This window comes from Oryctolagus cuniculus, chromosome 10 (assembly GCF_964237555.1).
Source record: "Oryctolagus cuniculus chromosome 10, mOryCun1.1, whole genome shotgun sequence".
NCBI lineage: Eukaryota > Metazoa > Chordata > Mammalia > Lagomorpha > Leporidae > Oryctolagus > Oryctolagus cuniculus.
This window is the reverse complement of record NC_091441.1, coordinates 59,455,119-59,471,536: the sequence shown is the minus strand read 5'-3', so window position 1 is coordinate 59,471,536 and position 16,418 is coordinate 59,455,119. Positions and strand designations below refer to the sequence as shown.

Here is a 16,418-nt window from a genome sequence, read left to right as displayed (position 1 = left end):
ATTCACTTGATCCAGAAAGTTGGGTTTTGTTTCTAATTCTCAGCCCTTTTTTTTTTTTTTAAAGGAAGAGAATGTCTGTGGTACACCAGTTGTCACCTGGGTGGTTACTAGATCATCTTTCTTTCCTTAACAAGATAAACTATCAAATTCACAAGCCTCATGAGCCTTGTTGCAGTAAAAATGAGTCCACTTCTCTCCACTTGGCTTCTCTTCAAATGGATTCTATGTCTTCGTTTGGAGCCTCTGCTGCATTTATTGCTTCTGACTCTACTGCTAAGCCACAGAATGATATTGGAGGAAATTGTGAAATGTTCACACAGAAATACTTTTTTCGATCTGAACTATTTAATATCACCAAACCTTATATAACTCCAGCTATTCACAAAGAATACCAACAAAGTAATGAGAAGGAAGATCTAAAGAATGATGTTAAAAAGGAGAACTCCACTTCTATTATTGGGAAGGTAGAGTTTTTTTTTTTTTTTTTTTTTTGATTGCCTTGATAAGATGCACTTTTTATTTTTTTTTAATTTATATTTAATGAATATAAATTTCCAAAGTACAGCTTATGGATTACAATGGCTTCCCCCCCATAACGTCCCTCCCACCCGCAACCCTCCCCCTCCCACTCCCTCTCCCCTTCCATTCACATCAAGATTTATTTTCGATTATCTTAATATACAGAAGATCAGCTTAGTATACATTAAGTAAAGATTTCAACAGTTTGCTCCCACACAGAAACATAAAGTGAAAAATAATAGATGATTTTTTAAATGATGATGAAATCAGATCAGACCTATTGTCATGTTTAATCCCAGTGAGAGTCAAGTTGGGAATTGATAATTTCTTTTTTTTTTTTTTTTTTTTTTTTTTTTTTTTTTTTTTACAGAGGATCAGTTTAGTATGCATTAAGTAAGGATTTCAACAGTTTGCACCCCCATAGAAACACAAAGTGAAATACACTGAGTACTAGTTATAGCATTAAATCACAATGTACAGCACATTAAGGACAGAGATCCTACATGAGGAGTAAGTGCACAGTGACTCCTGTTGTTGACTTTACAAATTAACACTCCTGTTTATGGCATCAGTAATCTCCCTATGCTCCAGTCATGAGTTTCCAAGGCTATGGAAGCCTTTTGAGTTCTCCGACTCTTATCTTGTTTAGGGGAAGGTAGAGTTTTAAGACACACTCATTTTTCTACAGAAAATGTGAATTTAGTATTTCAGTATGTCAAATATCTTGTGATTTATTCAGTATAAAGAAAAACCAAGAGACTATAAGAAAGCTTTGGTATAATCAGAGTAATTTTTAACTCTTTCCTGACATTCTGTATGTTTTCAAAGGGTATATTGCTAATTCAGAAGTAAGCAAAATTGGCTTGGAATCGAATGTTCTGTAAATTAAAATCAACCATCCAAACAACTGTTAAAAAATGTTACCTGCTTAGGCATTTGTGTGAATTGCATGTTTTTACACCTATTTTTTGCTGAAAGATATGTTTCTTTTTTCTCTGCAAATTTCCAAATCAGAGTTTTCAGAGATATTTAGAAACCATTGTGGAATAAGCTTGTATAATAAAAGTTTGGAAGAAGGTTGATATTTTGGAAGTATCTAGTGCTAAAAGTAGAAAGCTGTGGAAAGCATATCCGTTTGTAAAGTACAGTTATTTGTCACATTCTAAGAAATGTGTCATTAGGTGATTCCAGCAGCGTTTGAACGTCACAGACTGTACTTACGCAAGCTATGATGGTAATGTCACGAGGTGACTTAATCTTACAGGACCAGTGTCGTATATTAGGTCTGTTGGTGCATGACCGTATCATTGTTCCTGAATTACTGTTACCAATTCATACAAATAAGTATTTATACACACTGGTGCATCTTTCGCTAAGTTTTGAGAATTCCATACAGGATCAAATTATTGTTTATGTTTTAATACTTTTTATGTTTTCAGAAGTTCAGAGGTGATTATGGGAAGTCCCTATAAGATAAATTATATCTGTGTTTTCTCTGGTAGTGATAAAAATTCATTATTCACTAGCAAATGTTCTGTGTCTATGTGTTATAGTACACAGAGTGATGGAATAACATAATTCCTGCCTTCATTAATCTTAGTTGAGAAGAAAGATTCTAAATGAGAAAGCATGTTGTGAATTAGAGTAAAAGTCATATTTATTACATTGTTTTAGGTACCTGAAACAGGACTTTTAATATCCTTTTCTTGTATGTAGATTTTTCCTTTTAAGCAAATGTTTATTGATCATCTACTGTATGTCAGATCCAGAAGAGAAATATGTAGGGTTGTGTGTGATCTCAGTGAAATGATATGTAGGTAATATATCATTACTATTAATAATTCAAACAAATAAGCATTTGCAGAGGACTTTGCACCTTGTAGAGTATGGAAGTATGGACATGAAAAAATTTTGATGTTTAATTTCTCCTATGTTGGGAAAATTTCATTTCAAATGAAAAAATATAATGAGCATATGTAATGAATGTTACCTTGATGCATTTTATCCTATTTCTGATATGCTAAGGGAACTTGTACAATTAGCCCAATATTAAGTTCATTTATTCACCCAACAGAATTTTATTAACCTGGTAGGAGTTTGGTACCATGTAAGTAGCGGGAATTAAGTAATCAAAAGTACAGAGTCCCTGCTCTGTAGTGCATGGTCTTACATGTACTTTTCTATGGAATTGTTAGAGAAAGAACAGGATTAATAAATCTGATTTGTACTTAACCTACAGATGAAAGAGCTATTAAGATATCTATTGGAATATCTTTTAATAATAGCACATGTATAGTTTGTCTCCTCAGAATGAAGAAAGTTGAGAGTAATTATACCATATATGAGGCTACTTCAAAAAGTTTCTGGAAAGATGTACTTAAAAGGTAAATTTGATGCAAAAAATTTTCAAACCCATACATAGGTTTTTCATAATGCATGCTTTCCATGAACTTTTTGAAGAACCATCTTCTAAGTGGATTTCAAAATTTTTTTTTCACCAAAATAAACCTATCTTTTAATTTCATTTTCCTTTTTGGAGTATCTGATAAGTGACACTGGTAATTGTTCATGCACTATCACAGTTTCCTTTTATCCCATGGGTGCTAGTGCTGTATTTTATTGTGTGGAACTACTTTTTGTTAATAGCAGTTAAGGCTGAGGCTACTTTCTATCACCCATTTTGTTTTTATTTTATTTTATTTATTTTTACTTTGGAAACACTACCTCCTTGATCTATACCCTTTGTATTGATTTTGACCTCAATTATATAATTATTACCTCTTGAAAACTTTAGAATATAATATGAAAAAAGTGATAAGATATTACATTTTAAAATATCAATATTGTGATAGATGGTAACATAACTGTTCCCCCTGTAATTTATCTACCCTTTAGAAGCGCAAAAGATGTGTTACTTTCAATCAAGGTGAATTGGATGCTATGGAATACCATACAAAGGTAGGTGTAAAATGTTTTTTGACCACATTGGAAGATTAATGCAAATTAGTATAAAATAAATATATTACATGAGTAAGGATGTTCTTCAAAATCAAGCATTTTGATCAGGGCTAGAATTTAATAGTGATCTGTTACTTTTATAGTATTGAATAGTTTAAATCAATTTTTATTGAAACTTCATAAATATCCGTTAGTTTGAATATTTAACAAATTTAAATTTATGCTATATTGACTAGAGATTTTGGAAGTTATAAAGCTCATTGTCCATAGATAATATATAGTAAGATGGTGGCATAGGACTATCATTATGGTGCAGTGGGTTAAGCCACCGCTTGCAATGCCGGCATCCTTTATGAGCACTATTTCAGATTCTGGCTGTTCCACTTCTTCAGCTCCCTGTTAATGTGCCCGAGAAAGAAGTGGAAGTTGGCCCAAGTACTTGGGCTCCTGCCACTCATGTGGGAGGCCTGTGTGATGTTCCTGGCTTCAGCTTGGCCCAGTCCTGGCTATTGCAGCCACTTGGGGAGTGAACCAGTGGATGGAAGATTTCTCTCTGTTTCTGCCTCTCTGCAACTCTACCTTTCAAATGAATAAATAAATCTTAAAAAAAAAAAAAAGATGGTAATGGTAACAGAAGAAAGCATGAGTAATGTGCAGGTTTCATTATTATTATTTTCCTTAATGTGAAGGCTTAAATGGGCTTAAACCTCAAAACTGAACTAAATAAGTCTTTTTTCTTTATAAGTTAGCTGTCTCCTATTTTATTTGTAGTAGTGGAAAGCTGACTAGTACACTCTGCTTTTACTTCTTTTGGGTATATATCCAGAAGTGGAACTGCTAGATAATATAGTAGCTATATTAACTTTTTGAAGAAATACTAAACTGTTTTACATAATGGCTGTACCATTTCACATTCCCACCAGCATGCTATACACAAGAGTTCCAGTTGCTCCACATCCTTGCCAGCACTTATTTTCTAGTTTTTTTTTTTGTTTTTTTTTTTTTTTTTTGGTAATAGCCATCCCAGCAAATGGAAATGGTATCTTATTGTGGTTTTTATAAACATTCATCTAATGATTAGTGATATTGGGGTCTTTTTATGTGCTTGTTGGCAATTTGGATATCTTTAGCGAAAAGATATATTTTCTTATGTTTACTAGTTAGTTATTTCATTGTCAGTGAATTTATGAGTTTTTTCATTCTACATTCAAAGTCTTTTTGTTGTGTTATGTTACAGAATTGTTTTACTGTAAGCATTAAGAATGTTGATTTTAATCTGTAAATTCAAGTATTCCAAGCACAGTAGGAATTTTGTTACTTAGAAAATTCTTTGATCATCAGTGTCCTTTTAATGTACTTAATTTTTTTTTCTTACAGATCAGGGAGCTGATTTTGGATGGATCTTTACAGTTAATCCAAGAGGGTCTCAAAAGTGGTTTTCTTCATCCACTATCTGAAAATCAGGACAAGTATAGTGAGCCTGTCACTTTGCCACTTGATACTTGCAGTTTGTCAGGACTATGTGCAATGGCAAAGAATTTGCCTTCATTCAGTGAAACTGAACTTCAGATGTTACAATTGATAGATGATGACATGTCTGTTACAGAGAAGGATTTATTTTCACGGCTTGTTGAAAACAGCTCTAGATTTACAAGAATGATTACTTTAATGGGACAGAAGTACTTGCTGCCACCAAAAAGTAGTTTTCTTTTGTCTGACATTTCTTATATGAAACCACTTCTGAACTGTAAGTAATTATGCTTATTATTATAACATGTTTTTCTGCAGCCTCAAAATACATAGTCTGAATTTTGAATAAAGGTCAACATTTATGAGAGGAGGAGAAATACTTTCCAGTGAAAATTTTCTTTTAAGTTCAATTTTAAAGGTCTGACTTTTGATTTTTAAAAATAATTTAAGTTCTTATTATGAATAAAATGTCAAGAAATTAGTCCCCAAGAGAACAAAAACAGTTAATTATCTGTACTTTGGAATTCAGAAATTAGTTGTGTTTAATCAAGTGACTTTATTTAACTTTTTTTTGTAGCAAAGTGAAAACATTTCAGTTAGGAGTATAAATTCCTGGATCATACCTACACTTTTAGGTTACATGCTAAGCCATTGTTCAAGTTTATTGTGTAAAATTTTTTGAAATATTTTTCTGTACAAAATCAAAACATTTAAATATAGAAGTCCATAGTCATACAGATTTGCATTTGAATTTAGATACTGAAGCTCTATTAACTGGGTGGTAATGCTCTTTGCCTCCTAAAACTGAGCCTTAGTTTTCTAATCTGTAAAATAGATATTATAATACCTACTTCTGTTTGGAGATTAAATGATATAATCAAACTGTTAGCCATATATATATATATATTTATTTATTTATTTTTTTTGACAAGCAGAGTGGACAGTGAGAGAGAGAGACAGAGAGAAAGGTCTTCCTTTGCTGTTGGTTCAACCTCCAATGGCCACTGCGACCGGTGCATCACGTTGATCCGAAGCCAGGAGCCAGGTGCTTCTCCTGGTCTCCCATGCGGGTGCAGGGCCCAAGGACTTGGGCCATCCTCCACTGCACTCCCGGGCCATAGCAGAGAGCTGGCCTGGAAGAGGGGCAACCGGGACAGAATCCGGTGCCCCGACTGGGACTAGAACCCGGTGTGCTGGCGCTGCAGGTGGAGGATTAGCCTATTGAGCCACAGCGCCGGCCATCATTTATATATTTTTAACAAATTATAGCCACTACAGTATTTAAAAGGAAATGGTAGGGAAGAGTTTATTTTTTTTTCTTTTTAAAACTAGACTTTATTTCTAAGAGCAGCTTTAGTTTCACAGCAGCAATGAACCAGAAAGTACAGAGTTCCCATATCTATCCTGTCCCCACAGGTGCATGGCCTCCCCTAATGTCAATGTCCTGATGGTACATTGTTTACTCTCACGAATTTACACTGACACAGCATCATCCGAAGCATATAGTTTGTTTACATGGGAAAAGTTCTGTTTTTAAAGATACATTTATTTGAAAGAGTGACACAAGAGAGCGAGAGCAAGAGAGAGAGAGAGAGAGAGAGAGATCTATCTATCTATCTATCTATCTATCTATCTATCTATCTTCCATCCACTGGTTCACTCCCCAAATGGCTGAGGCTGGGCTAGGCATAAGCTAGAGACCAGGGTGGCAGGGGCCCAAGCATTTGGGTCATGTTCTATTGCCTTCCCAGGTGCATTAGCAGGAGTCTGGATTGGAAATGGAGTAGCTAGGATTCCAGTATAAGGTGCTGCATTGCAAGCAGTGGCTTAACCTGCTGTGCCACAATGCTAGTTCCATGTGTTTAGTTTTTAAAGTGATTTTATAGGGGCTGGTGCTGTGATGCAGTGAGGGCTAGGTATCTGCCTGCCAGTGCCAGCCTCTCGTATGGGCACTGGTTCAAGTCCCAGCTATTCCGCTTCCAATCCAGCTCTCTGCTATAGCCTGGGAAAGCAGTGGAAAATGGCCCAAGTGCTTAGGCCCCTGCCACCAGCATGAGAGACCCGGAAGAAGCTTCTGACTCCTGGCTTCGGATCAGCCCAGCTCTGGCCATGGCAGCCATTTGGGTAATAACCAGCAAATGGAAGACCTTGCTCTCTTGACCTCTCCCTCTCTCTGTCTATAACTGTCTCTCAAATAAATAAATAAATCTTTAAAAAAATTAAAGTGTATATAGACGGTATTTTCTGAATTGTATCTTTGTTTTCAGGTAGGAAAACATTTGATGTCATTGTGATAGATCCACCATGGCAAAACAAGTCAGTTAAAAGAAGTCACAAGTAAGTGGAATGAATTATCTATTAGATAAGCTTTTTAAAAACTATAGTCCTTTTTTGTGTGTTCTAGTTGAATACATTGTAAACATTACTTTATGATGTAAGTTATTTGAAAGTATTCAACTGTTTTAAATAGTTATGTTTTAAATTCCTTAGATAATTCTCTCCTTTTTAATAATTTTAAATTTTTTTTATTTTTTAAAGATTTAGTTACTTATTTGAAAGGCAGAGTTACAGGGAGACAAGAGAGATCTTACATTCACTGTTTCACTTCCCAAATGGCCACAACAGCCAGGGCTGTGCCAGGTTGAAGCCAGGAGCCAGGAGCTTTATCTGGGTCTCTAATGTGGGTGCAGGGGCCCACGCATTTAGTCCATCTTCTGGTGCTTTCCTGGATATTAGCAGGGAGCTGGGTCAGAAGTGGAGCAGCCAGACTCAAATTGGTGCCCATATGGAATGCCAGTGCCACAGGTGGTAGCTTAACCTGCTGTGCCATGGTACCAGCCCCAATAATTTTTTTATTAAAAAATGTAACTAGAGAGATATCTCATTTTAGCTTTGATTTGCATTTCCCTGCTGATTGGTGGTGTTGAGCATTTTTTGGTGTACCTCCTGGTCATTTGTGTATCTTTTAAGAAACATTTGTTTAGAACTATTCGTCCATTTTTAAATCGGATTAGTTGCCTTTTTGCTGATGAGTTGTTTGAGTTCCTTGTGTATTAGGGATATTAACTCCTTGTCAAATATATAACTTGCAAATATTTTCTCCCATTCTGGTAAGTTGTCTCTTCACTCTGTTGATTGTTTCATTTGCTGTGCAGAGGCTCTTTATTTTGATGAAATCCCACTGGTCTTATTTTTGCTTTTGTTTTCTGTACTTTTGGGGTCTGATCCAGAAAATCTTTGCCCATTCCAACGCCTCAAGTATTTTCTCTGTGTTTTCTTCTAGTTGCTTCAGAGTTTCAGCTGTTATATTTAGGTCTTTAATCCATTTTGAGTTTGATTTTTATACGTAGTGCAAAATAGGGGTCTAGTTTCATTCATGCATGTAGGCACATTAACAGCGAGCTAGATCTTAAGTGGAGCAGCTGGGATTTGAACCAGCATCCATATGTGTTGCTGGTGCCACAGGCAGTGGCTTTACCTGCTACGCCACAGTGCTGGCTCTGAGGTACAACTTTGCTTTCTTCTATGTGAGTTTTCTTATTATTCAAAATTGAGGCACCATGGTCACTTATATGGCTTCTGTAGCTCTTGCAGGGGTGATTAAATGTTAACTAGTTGTTCAAATTGGTGTTTCTGTGGGGATGTGGGAGCTGGAGCTTCTTACTCAGTCACCCTCTTGGTTCCTGGCTCCTAGATAATTCTCTTGGACTACAGCTATAAGTGGGTGTAAGAATGTCAAGAAGCATGTTTATTAATTGCCAAGGCTATTGTTTGCCAAGGCTATTGCCTGAACCATTGAGATTGTTTCAGTAACACCAATGAGTGATATTTTTGCCTTTTTAAATATCAAATTCTAAAGTTTAGAAATATTTCTATCCCGGGGTTGGTGCTGTGGCGCAATGGGTTAAAGCCCTGGTCTGAAGCACCAGTATCCCCTGTGGGTGCCGGTTCTAGTCCCAGCTGTTCCTCTTCTCATCCAGCTCTCTTCCATGGCCTGGGAAAGCAGTAGAAGATGGCCTAAGTCCTTGGGCCCCTGCACCCATATGGGAGACCTGGAAGAAGCTCCTGGCTCCTGGCTTTGAATCGGCGCAGCTTCAGGCGTTGTGGCCATCTGGGGACCAGCGGATGGAAGACTCTTTCTCTGTACCTCTCTCTGTAACTCTGTATTTCAAATAAATAAAATAAATCTTTTTAAAAAAAGAAATATTTCTGTCCTTCATGACCTTATATGAAAGTTGTCTAACTCATTCTTAATTTTTTTTTATTTTTAATATATGACACTTTCTAGTTTGTATCAGCTGTCAGAGTGATAAGTTCATTTAGTTATTAGAATCACTTCATTTTTTATTAAAGATTTATTTATTTTAAAGGCAGAGTTAAACACACACACACACACACACAGAGAGAGAGAGAGAGAGAGAGAGAGAGAGAAAGAAAGAAAAGAGAGAGAGGAGACAGAAAGAGAGATCTTCCCTCCCCTGATTCACTTCTCAGATAGCCACAATGGCCAGGCCTGGGCCAGGCTGAAGCCAGGACCCAGGAGCTTTCTCCGAGTCACCCACATGGGTGGCAGCGGCCCAAGGATTTGGGCCTTCTGCTGTTGCTTTTGGCAGGAGCTAGATCAGAAGTAGAGCAGCTGGGACTCCAACCTGCACCCATATGGGATGCTGGCTCTGTAGGTGGCAGCTTTACCTGCTGTGCTATAGTGCTGGCCCCTTTTCAGTTTCTTTTTATCTGAAGCATGGAGTTTTAAATTTTTATATTGTCTAAATTAACTATTTTTTTTCTTTTGTTACATATGCTTTTGGTATTATATATAAGAAATCTTTGCCAAAACCATGATCACAAGAATGTATACCTATGTTTCTTTTAAGATTAAGTAAAAGTTGCATACTTTATTTTTCTTTTTCTTTTTTTTTTAAGTTAATTTCATTTTTTTAAAAACTTTTATTTAATGAATATAAATTTCCAAAGTACGGCTTATGGATTACAATGGCTTCCCCCCCATACCGTCCCTCCCACCCACAACCCTCCCCTTTCCCACTCCCTCTCCCCTTCCATTCACATCAAGATTCATTTTCGATTATCTTAATATACAGAAGATCAGCTTAGTATACATTAAGTAAAGATTTCAACAGTTTGCTCCCACACAGAAACATAAAGTGAAAAATAATAGATGATTTTTTTTAAATGATGATGAAATCAGAGCAGACCTATTGTCATGTTTAATCCCAGTGAGAGTCAAGTTGGGAATTGATAATTTTTTTTTTTTTTTTTTTTTTTAACAGAGGATCAGTTTAGTATGCATTAAGTAAGGATTTCAACAGTTTGCACCCCCATAGAAACACAAAGTGAAATATATTGTTTGAGTACTCGTTATAGCACTAAATCTCAATGCACAGCACATTAAGGACAGAGATCCTACATGAGGAGTAAGTGCACAGTGACTCCTGTTGTTGACTTTACCAATTGACACTCCTGTCTATGGCATCAGCAATCCCCCTCTGCTCCAGTCATGAGTTTCCAAGGCTATGGAAGCCCTCCGAGTTCTCCGACTCTTATCTTGTTTAGACAAGGTCATAGTCAAAGTGGAGGTTCTCTCCTCCCTTCAGAGAAAGGCACCCCCCTCCCTGATGACCTGTTTTTCCACTGGGATCTCACTCACAGAGATCTTTTGCCAGAGTGTCTTGGCTTTCCATGCCTGAAACACTCTCATGGGCCTTTCAGCCAGATCCGAATGCCCTCAGGGCTGATTCTGAGGCCAGAGTGCTACTTAGGACATCTGCCATTCTATGAGTCTGCTGAGTATCTCACTTCCCATGTTGGATCACTCTCCCCTTTATTTACTCCATCGGTTAGCGTTAGCAGGTACTAGACTTGTCTATGTGCTCCCTTTGACTCCCAGTCCCTCCACCATGACCAACTGTGAACTGAAATTGATCACCTGGAACAGTGAGATGGCATTGGTACATGCCACCTCGATGGGATTGAATTATTTTTCTTTTTTTAAAAGATTTATTTTATTTATTAGAAAGGCAGAGAGAGAGAGAGAGAGACGTGTTCAATCCACTGGATCACTTCCCAAATGTTCACAACGGCTGGGGCTGGGCCAGAATGAAGCTAAGAGCCTGGAGCTTCTTCCAGGTCTTCTGCATGGATTCAGAGCCCCAAACACTTGGACCATCTTTTGCTGCTTTCTCATGTGCATTAGCAGGGAGCTGGATTGGAAGTAGAGCAGCTGGGACTCGAACCGGCACCCATATGGTATGCTGGTGTCACAGGTGGAGGCCTAACCTGTTACGCTGTAACGCTGGCCCCTATGATCATGTACTTTTTTCAGAGCAGGTATAGTGGTAGAATCCTTACTGGACTCAACTGAGGCGTAAAGTGAAAGTAGAAAGGCTAAGGGCATACCAGTCCTTAGCTTACTTGTGGACTTTTTTTCTCTCTCTATGCTCCCATCCCTTCCATTCTTCCCATTCTCCTCTCTTCTTCCTTCCCTTTTCTTCTCTTTTACTTTCTTCCTCTTCCTCACTACTTCTACCCTCTGTCCTGTTTCTTTTTGAAAATGGCATAATGTAAACATGTTTATGGGCTGATGGTGAAGAACTACTAGAGAGGTTGAAAATACATTGGGGTAGGCATTTATTTCATGCTTAAGATGCTGGTTCAGTTCCTTGCCTCCTATATTAGAGTACCTGGGTTCAAGTCTTGGCTCTGTACGTGATTTTAGTTTCCTGCTAACGGACACCTTGGAAGGCAGCAATTGATGACTCAAGTCATTGGATTCCTGCCACCTTCATAGGAGACCTGGATTGAGTTTGCAGCTCTTGACTTCAGCCTGGCCCAGACCCAACTACTGTGGGCATGTGGGGAGCAAACTATGGAGGGGAGTGCTCTCTCTTTGTCTCTATGCTTCTCAAATAAATAAATAAATAAAAATAAAGGAGAGGAAACAATGGTGTTACATGATGTCAGAATATGGGGATGAGATAACATAGCTAGAGAGATAGGCTTTAATAGGTGAAGTCGTGCTCTTAAATCTTTTAAGAGAAAATGTACAGAAACCGGAGGAACTAGAGGACTGGGTAGCTCAAGGAGCCCAGTGTCCTTTATTTTTACTGATCTATGAGTTTACTTCATCTGAATAGAGTGTGGTTGGACAAAGGACCTGAGAAGTAGTAGGGTTTATAGTATTTGGCCATGGATAAATAAAATGACTCATAAATAGTTTTAAGAGCCAGAGGATGAATTTAATTTTAATGGCCCAATTGCTCTGTTCTGCACTTTCTATACCAGATTTCGTTGCATGAAGAAGTTGAATTAAATTGTGGCATTGATTTAAGATTGGAGGTTTGCAGGAACTGTGAATCTGAAAGGTAGAGAGGGGAATCGGAGATGATGCTAGCTAGAAGACAATTAATGACTGGTAGTCTATGGGGAGGAGGGATAAGTGTGGCTCAGGAAGACTCTGTAAGGTGAAGGGATGGGCACCAGCTTTGATAAGGTCAAAGAATAGGTGAGGCCTAGAATGTTACAGCCAGGTATTAATGTTTATGGTTTCAGAGATGGAGCAAGTGTGAGCGATGTTAAGGTCTAGGTTATGGCATTGGAATGGATTATTGAAGTAGAGTGAATGCAATTGTATTTTTTTTAAGGTGAAAAATAATTAAGTTATATACATTGTATGAATTGTGCTTTGAAATTGCCCAGGATAATGGCAAGATTTGTGATAGTGAGGTAGAGGCATCTCAGAGCTTAAGTCCTCTTTTAGTATGGAGAATGAGTTCACCAGGGAACATTAGAGATTAGCATTGCTGAATAGCATACCTCTCAGAGAAGGGGATTTTATGCAAAGGTGGATGAGTTAAAGCCTAGAATCAGCAATAGGGAGCTAGGAGAATACTGACCTTGTATGTGTTGAGTGTTGAAGGAGGAGTCATATTTCTTTGGGTACTGTAGAGTAAATAGTATTCTAGCAAGATAAATTAGACTTCATAATGATTAGTGGCAAGGACGTACAAGCTAGAATTTTTAAAAATGAAAGTGTACGGACATCAGAGGATTGGGAAGAAAGAAAGAAGGAGGTTGATAGTTTGTGGGTGAGATAATGGATGATGAGAGGGGTCAGCATTTTGTGCAGGATTTGAGAATACTAGGGGAATGAGAAACTTTATTGAAATAAATTGGCTTTAGAGTTACCAATTTCACAATAGTTGGTGTCAGGCAACTGTGTCTGTAGAATTTGGTCTGGGTTATTGAAACACTAGTTAAAAGACTTACTGTGATAGTGTTCCTGTATACCATACAGATTATGGTATCTAAACAGTGTTTACTTAATTTTGAATGAGAGAAAAATGCATCATAAATAGTAATATTATTGAGTGGTAGTGCATTAAGACAACGATTTAAAAAATACAGTCTGATGATTTTAAAATGGAAAAAATGAAAAATGAAGTTATTGCTGATGTGTATAATAATGTGTCCACTGGGTGTCACTGTGGCTTCGTATTTAGCTACACAAATAACTGGGAGTATTGCATTTGGGGTGTGACTTCCTTGCCTTTTTTTTTCTTTACAGTAAATTTTGCTCATTTTTTTCCTGTTCACTTTTAGATATAGTTATTTATCACCACAAGAAATAAAGCAAATACCTGTCCCTGAACTGGCTGCTCCAAACTGTCTTGTTGTTACTTGGGTGACCAACAGACAGAAGCATCTACGGTTTGTAAAGGAAGAGCTCTATCCTTTTTGGTCTGTGGAGAGAGTTGCCGAATGGCACTGGGTAAAAGTAAGTTCAGAAGTAAGCTTATTTGTTAATGCAGCATGACGTGCAGGGAACATGAAGGTGATATTAATTTTAAGATTCATTTTATTTATTTGAAAGGTTAAGTGTCAGAGAAAGAGAGAGAAACAGAGAGACAAAGATCTTCCATCTTCTGGTTCACTCCCCAAATGACTACAATGGCCAGGAGCCTGTAACTCCATTCGGGCCTCTCGTGTGAGTGGCAGAGGCCCAAGTACCTGTACTATTCTGCTGCTTCCCAGGCACATTAGCAGGGGGCTGGATTGGAAGCAGAGCAGCTGGGACTAGAACTGGGACTCTGATATGGGATGCCAGCATTGCAGGTGGAGGTGTAACTGGTTATGCCACAGTGCTGGTCCTTACTTTTTAATGCTTAATGTGTGCCCATTTCCCTCCACATGATCTAATTAAAACTGTTGCTGTGCTGTAATAAACACTTTATCTTCTTATTTTCAAAGCTTTCACTTATTTCTTCTGTCTTTTCTTGTAGCATCCCAAACTGCTGGCTTTAGGAGATTAGTCAGGGAGATACCAAGATGAAATTTTGAAATGCTTTGATGTCTTTAGTTTAAAAATGCTGGGGAATCTGTCCATCACCAAGCATAGGAATGGTATCATCCTTCATCATCTTCCCTTCTGCAAATCTAAAGTCACTCTTCATGACTGATTCCCCTCCCTATTGTTGGGGATGATGGCAAAGAATAGCAAACTAAGTCATTGTAGGTGGGGAGGGAAGATGCCAGAACCAAGAACCTTTTAGGTTTGACATTTTATATTCTCAGTGCTTTATGTGCTGAAACATTTGTCTTTGAAAGACATGAATCTATTTCTGGGATTGGTCAAATGATCTTTAATATCTCTACAAATGCATAAAAAAATAAGATACAAGTTCAGAGTCCATCGAATATTCTTTTAAAGGTGACTATTCAGATGAATTACACAAGAGCTCTCCTCTCAAATTTTAAAAGGATTAGCCATGTTATTATCAGCTCAGTGTTTAATATTTATACAGCTGGTTTATTCATTTTATATGCAATAAAATATTTTTTGTGCTTTGTATGAATATATGTTTTACAGCCTACTGGAATATTTTCTAAAGCTGTATACAATTTTTCCATATTTTAAAAACTATTTTATGGACTTTTATTGTTTTAGGTGTTACTAATAACACCTATGAGATTGTCCTATGTAATTCAGAACACCAGTTTGTGACGGTGAATGCCATTTGTTAGAGCAAAAACAGATTGCAGGTAGCCTTGGAGCTGAGGAGCAGCCTGGATTTTTGGCAATATTTGTGAATCCACAGCTTTCTGATCAGTCTTGTGCTGCTCTGTTAACTTGTATTTCTCTTTCTCTGTGTTGAAGACCTCTCTTTCCTGGTATCTGGGCTTCTACAGCTGCTGTTTTTGAAAATATGCATCAGCGAGATGTTTTGGGATTTTCACACTGCTTATTTCAATTTTTGTGGATGTGGCAATGACAGATTTTTGGTGTGTTCTATTTAGAGGAATCCAATTGAGGGAAAGAGGTCCAGTCACAAGCAGCAAACCAGGAAAGCTGCTTCAGGAAAACCCTGCTCTCCCCTGTGACACCCAGTGAGGATGAGGAGAATGACCCAAGTGGCGATGCTGGCCCACAGTTTCCTCCTGTGATGACTGAGGGGCTTTTTGCTGTGGCTCAACTGCTTTCGTGGGATATCTTCGGTGGGACAGTGTTGAGGCATTTTGCCAAACTTAATGACCTTGCTGCCACCATGCTTGTTACCACCAGCTGCTTTTGTGATACTAGCAAGAACCTTCTCCTTCTTTTCAATCCTGAATTTGGAAGCCATGTGCTTCCTCTTATATAGGGCTTTCCTGGGATACATGGCTGACCGGGAGTATCTGCCAGTCTCTCTCACCAGGACAGGTTTTGGTGCAGTGGGGCTTCCCTTTCTTTGTCTCCTTATCCTTGAGTGTTTTTTTTTTTTTTTTTTTTTTTTTTTTTTTTTTTTTAGCTTTGCATTATCTGCCTTCTTGGCTGGAGATTTCTTCTTAGTGTCTGGCTTTGGAGCTGGAGCTTTTTCACCCTCCCACCTTACAAGATCTTTATGGACTTTTAAAGCAAATACTTACCTGTCAGTTATATCTTTGTTGGTATACTTTGGTTTTACTTTTGGTTTATTTGGTGTAGAACCATGACAGGAATGTAACATTCCATTCTACCTTGCCCATTATGATAGTTCTTTTTTCCTCAGGGATTGGGGCCAAAGTCAACAAGGAGTCACTTTCTGAAATCAAGCCCAGTCAAATGTTAATATATAAAAGCTAAGACTATTCATTTGTAGTTATAATCAATTATAAAAGATGTATAAATCCAGAATTTAAAACAAAAATGCAACATCTGACATATTTATTAGGTAATCATACATATTGTTAAAACAAAAGGAGTTACCTGCATTGAATATAAAGACTATCCAAAGAATAAGAATTTGACAGTGTTTATACAACACTATGTGTAAGAGACACAGTTGTGACTAGCACTAGAGGAGAAAAAAAGCATGTTCAAATTACTGAATTTATTGTTGATACATTGATATAGGGTAAAGGGTTTCATAGTTAACGGATACAGATATTCCAACAATGATATCTTCTCATGGTATATCAATGAGTTGATATTAAATTAT

At 37.4% G+C, this 16,418-nt stretch overlaps 1 protein-coding gene and 1 pseudogene across 13 annotated transcripts in view; one reads left to right on the top strand and one right to left on the bottom strand.

The window, feature by feature from the left end:
* METTL4 (methyltransferase 4, N6-adenosine) overlaps positions 1-16,418 on the top strand; it is a 64,269-nt gene that overhangs the window by 1,879 nt on the left and 45,972 nt on the right. For all 13 annotated transcript variants that reach the window (XR_011379414.1, XR_011379416.1, XR_011379413.1 and 10 more), the window contains exons 2-6: positions 65-464; positions 3,415-3,477; positions 4,855-5,224; positions 7,215-7,284; positions 13,564-13,738. Coding sequence is in view for 9 of the 13 variants with exons in the window: in XM_051852081.2 (XP_051708041.1) it covers positions 65-464; positions 3,415-3,477; positions 4,855-5,224; positions 7,215-7,284; positions 13,564-13,738 (1,078 nt within the window). In the remaining 4 variants the exon portion in view is untranslated. The remainder of the gene's footprint in view (positions 1-64; positions 465-3,414; positions 3,478-4,854; positions 5,225-7,214; positions 7,285-13,563; positions 13,739-16,418) is intronic.
* On the bottom strand, positions 14,947-15,476 carry LOC127492367 (large ribosomal subunit protein eL6-like; annotated as a pseudogene).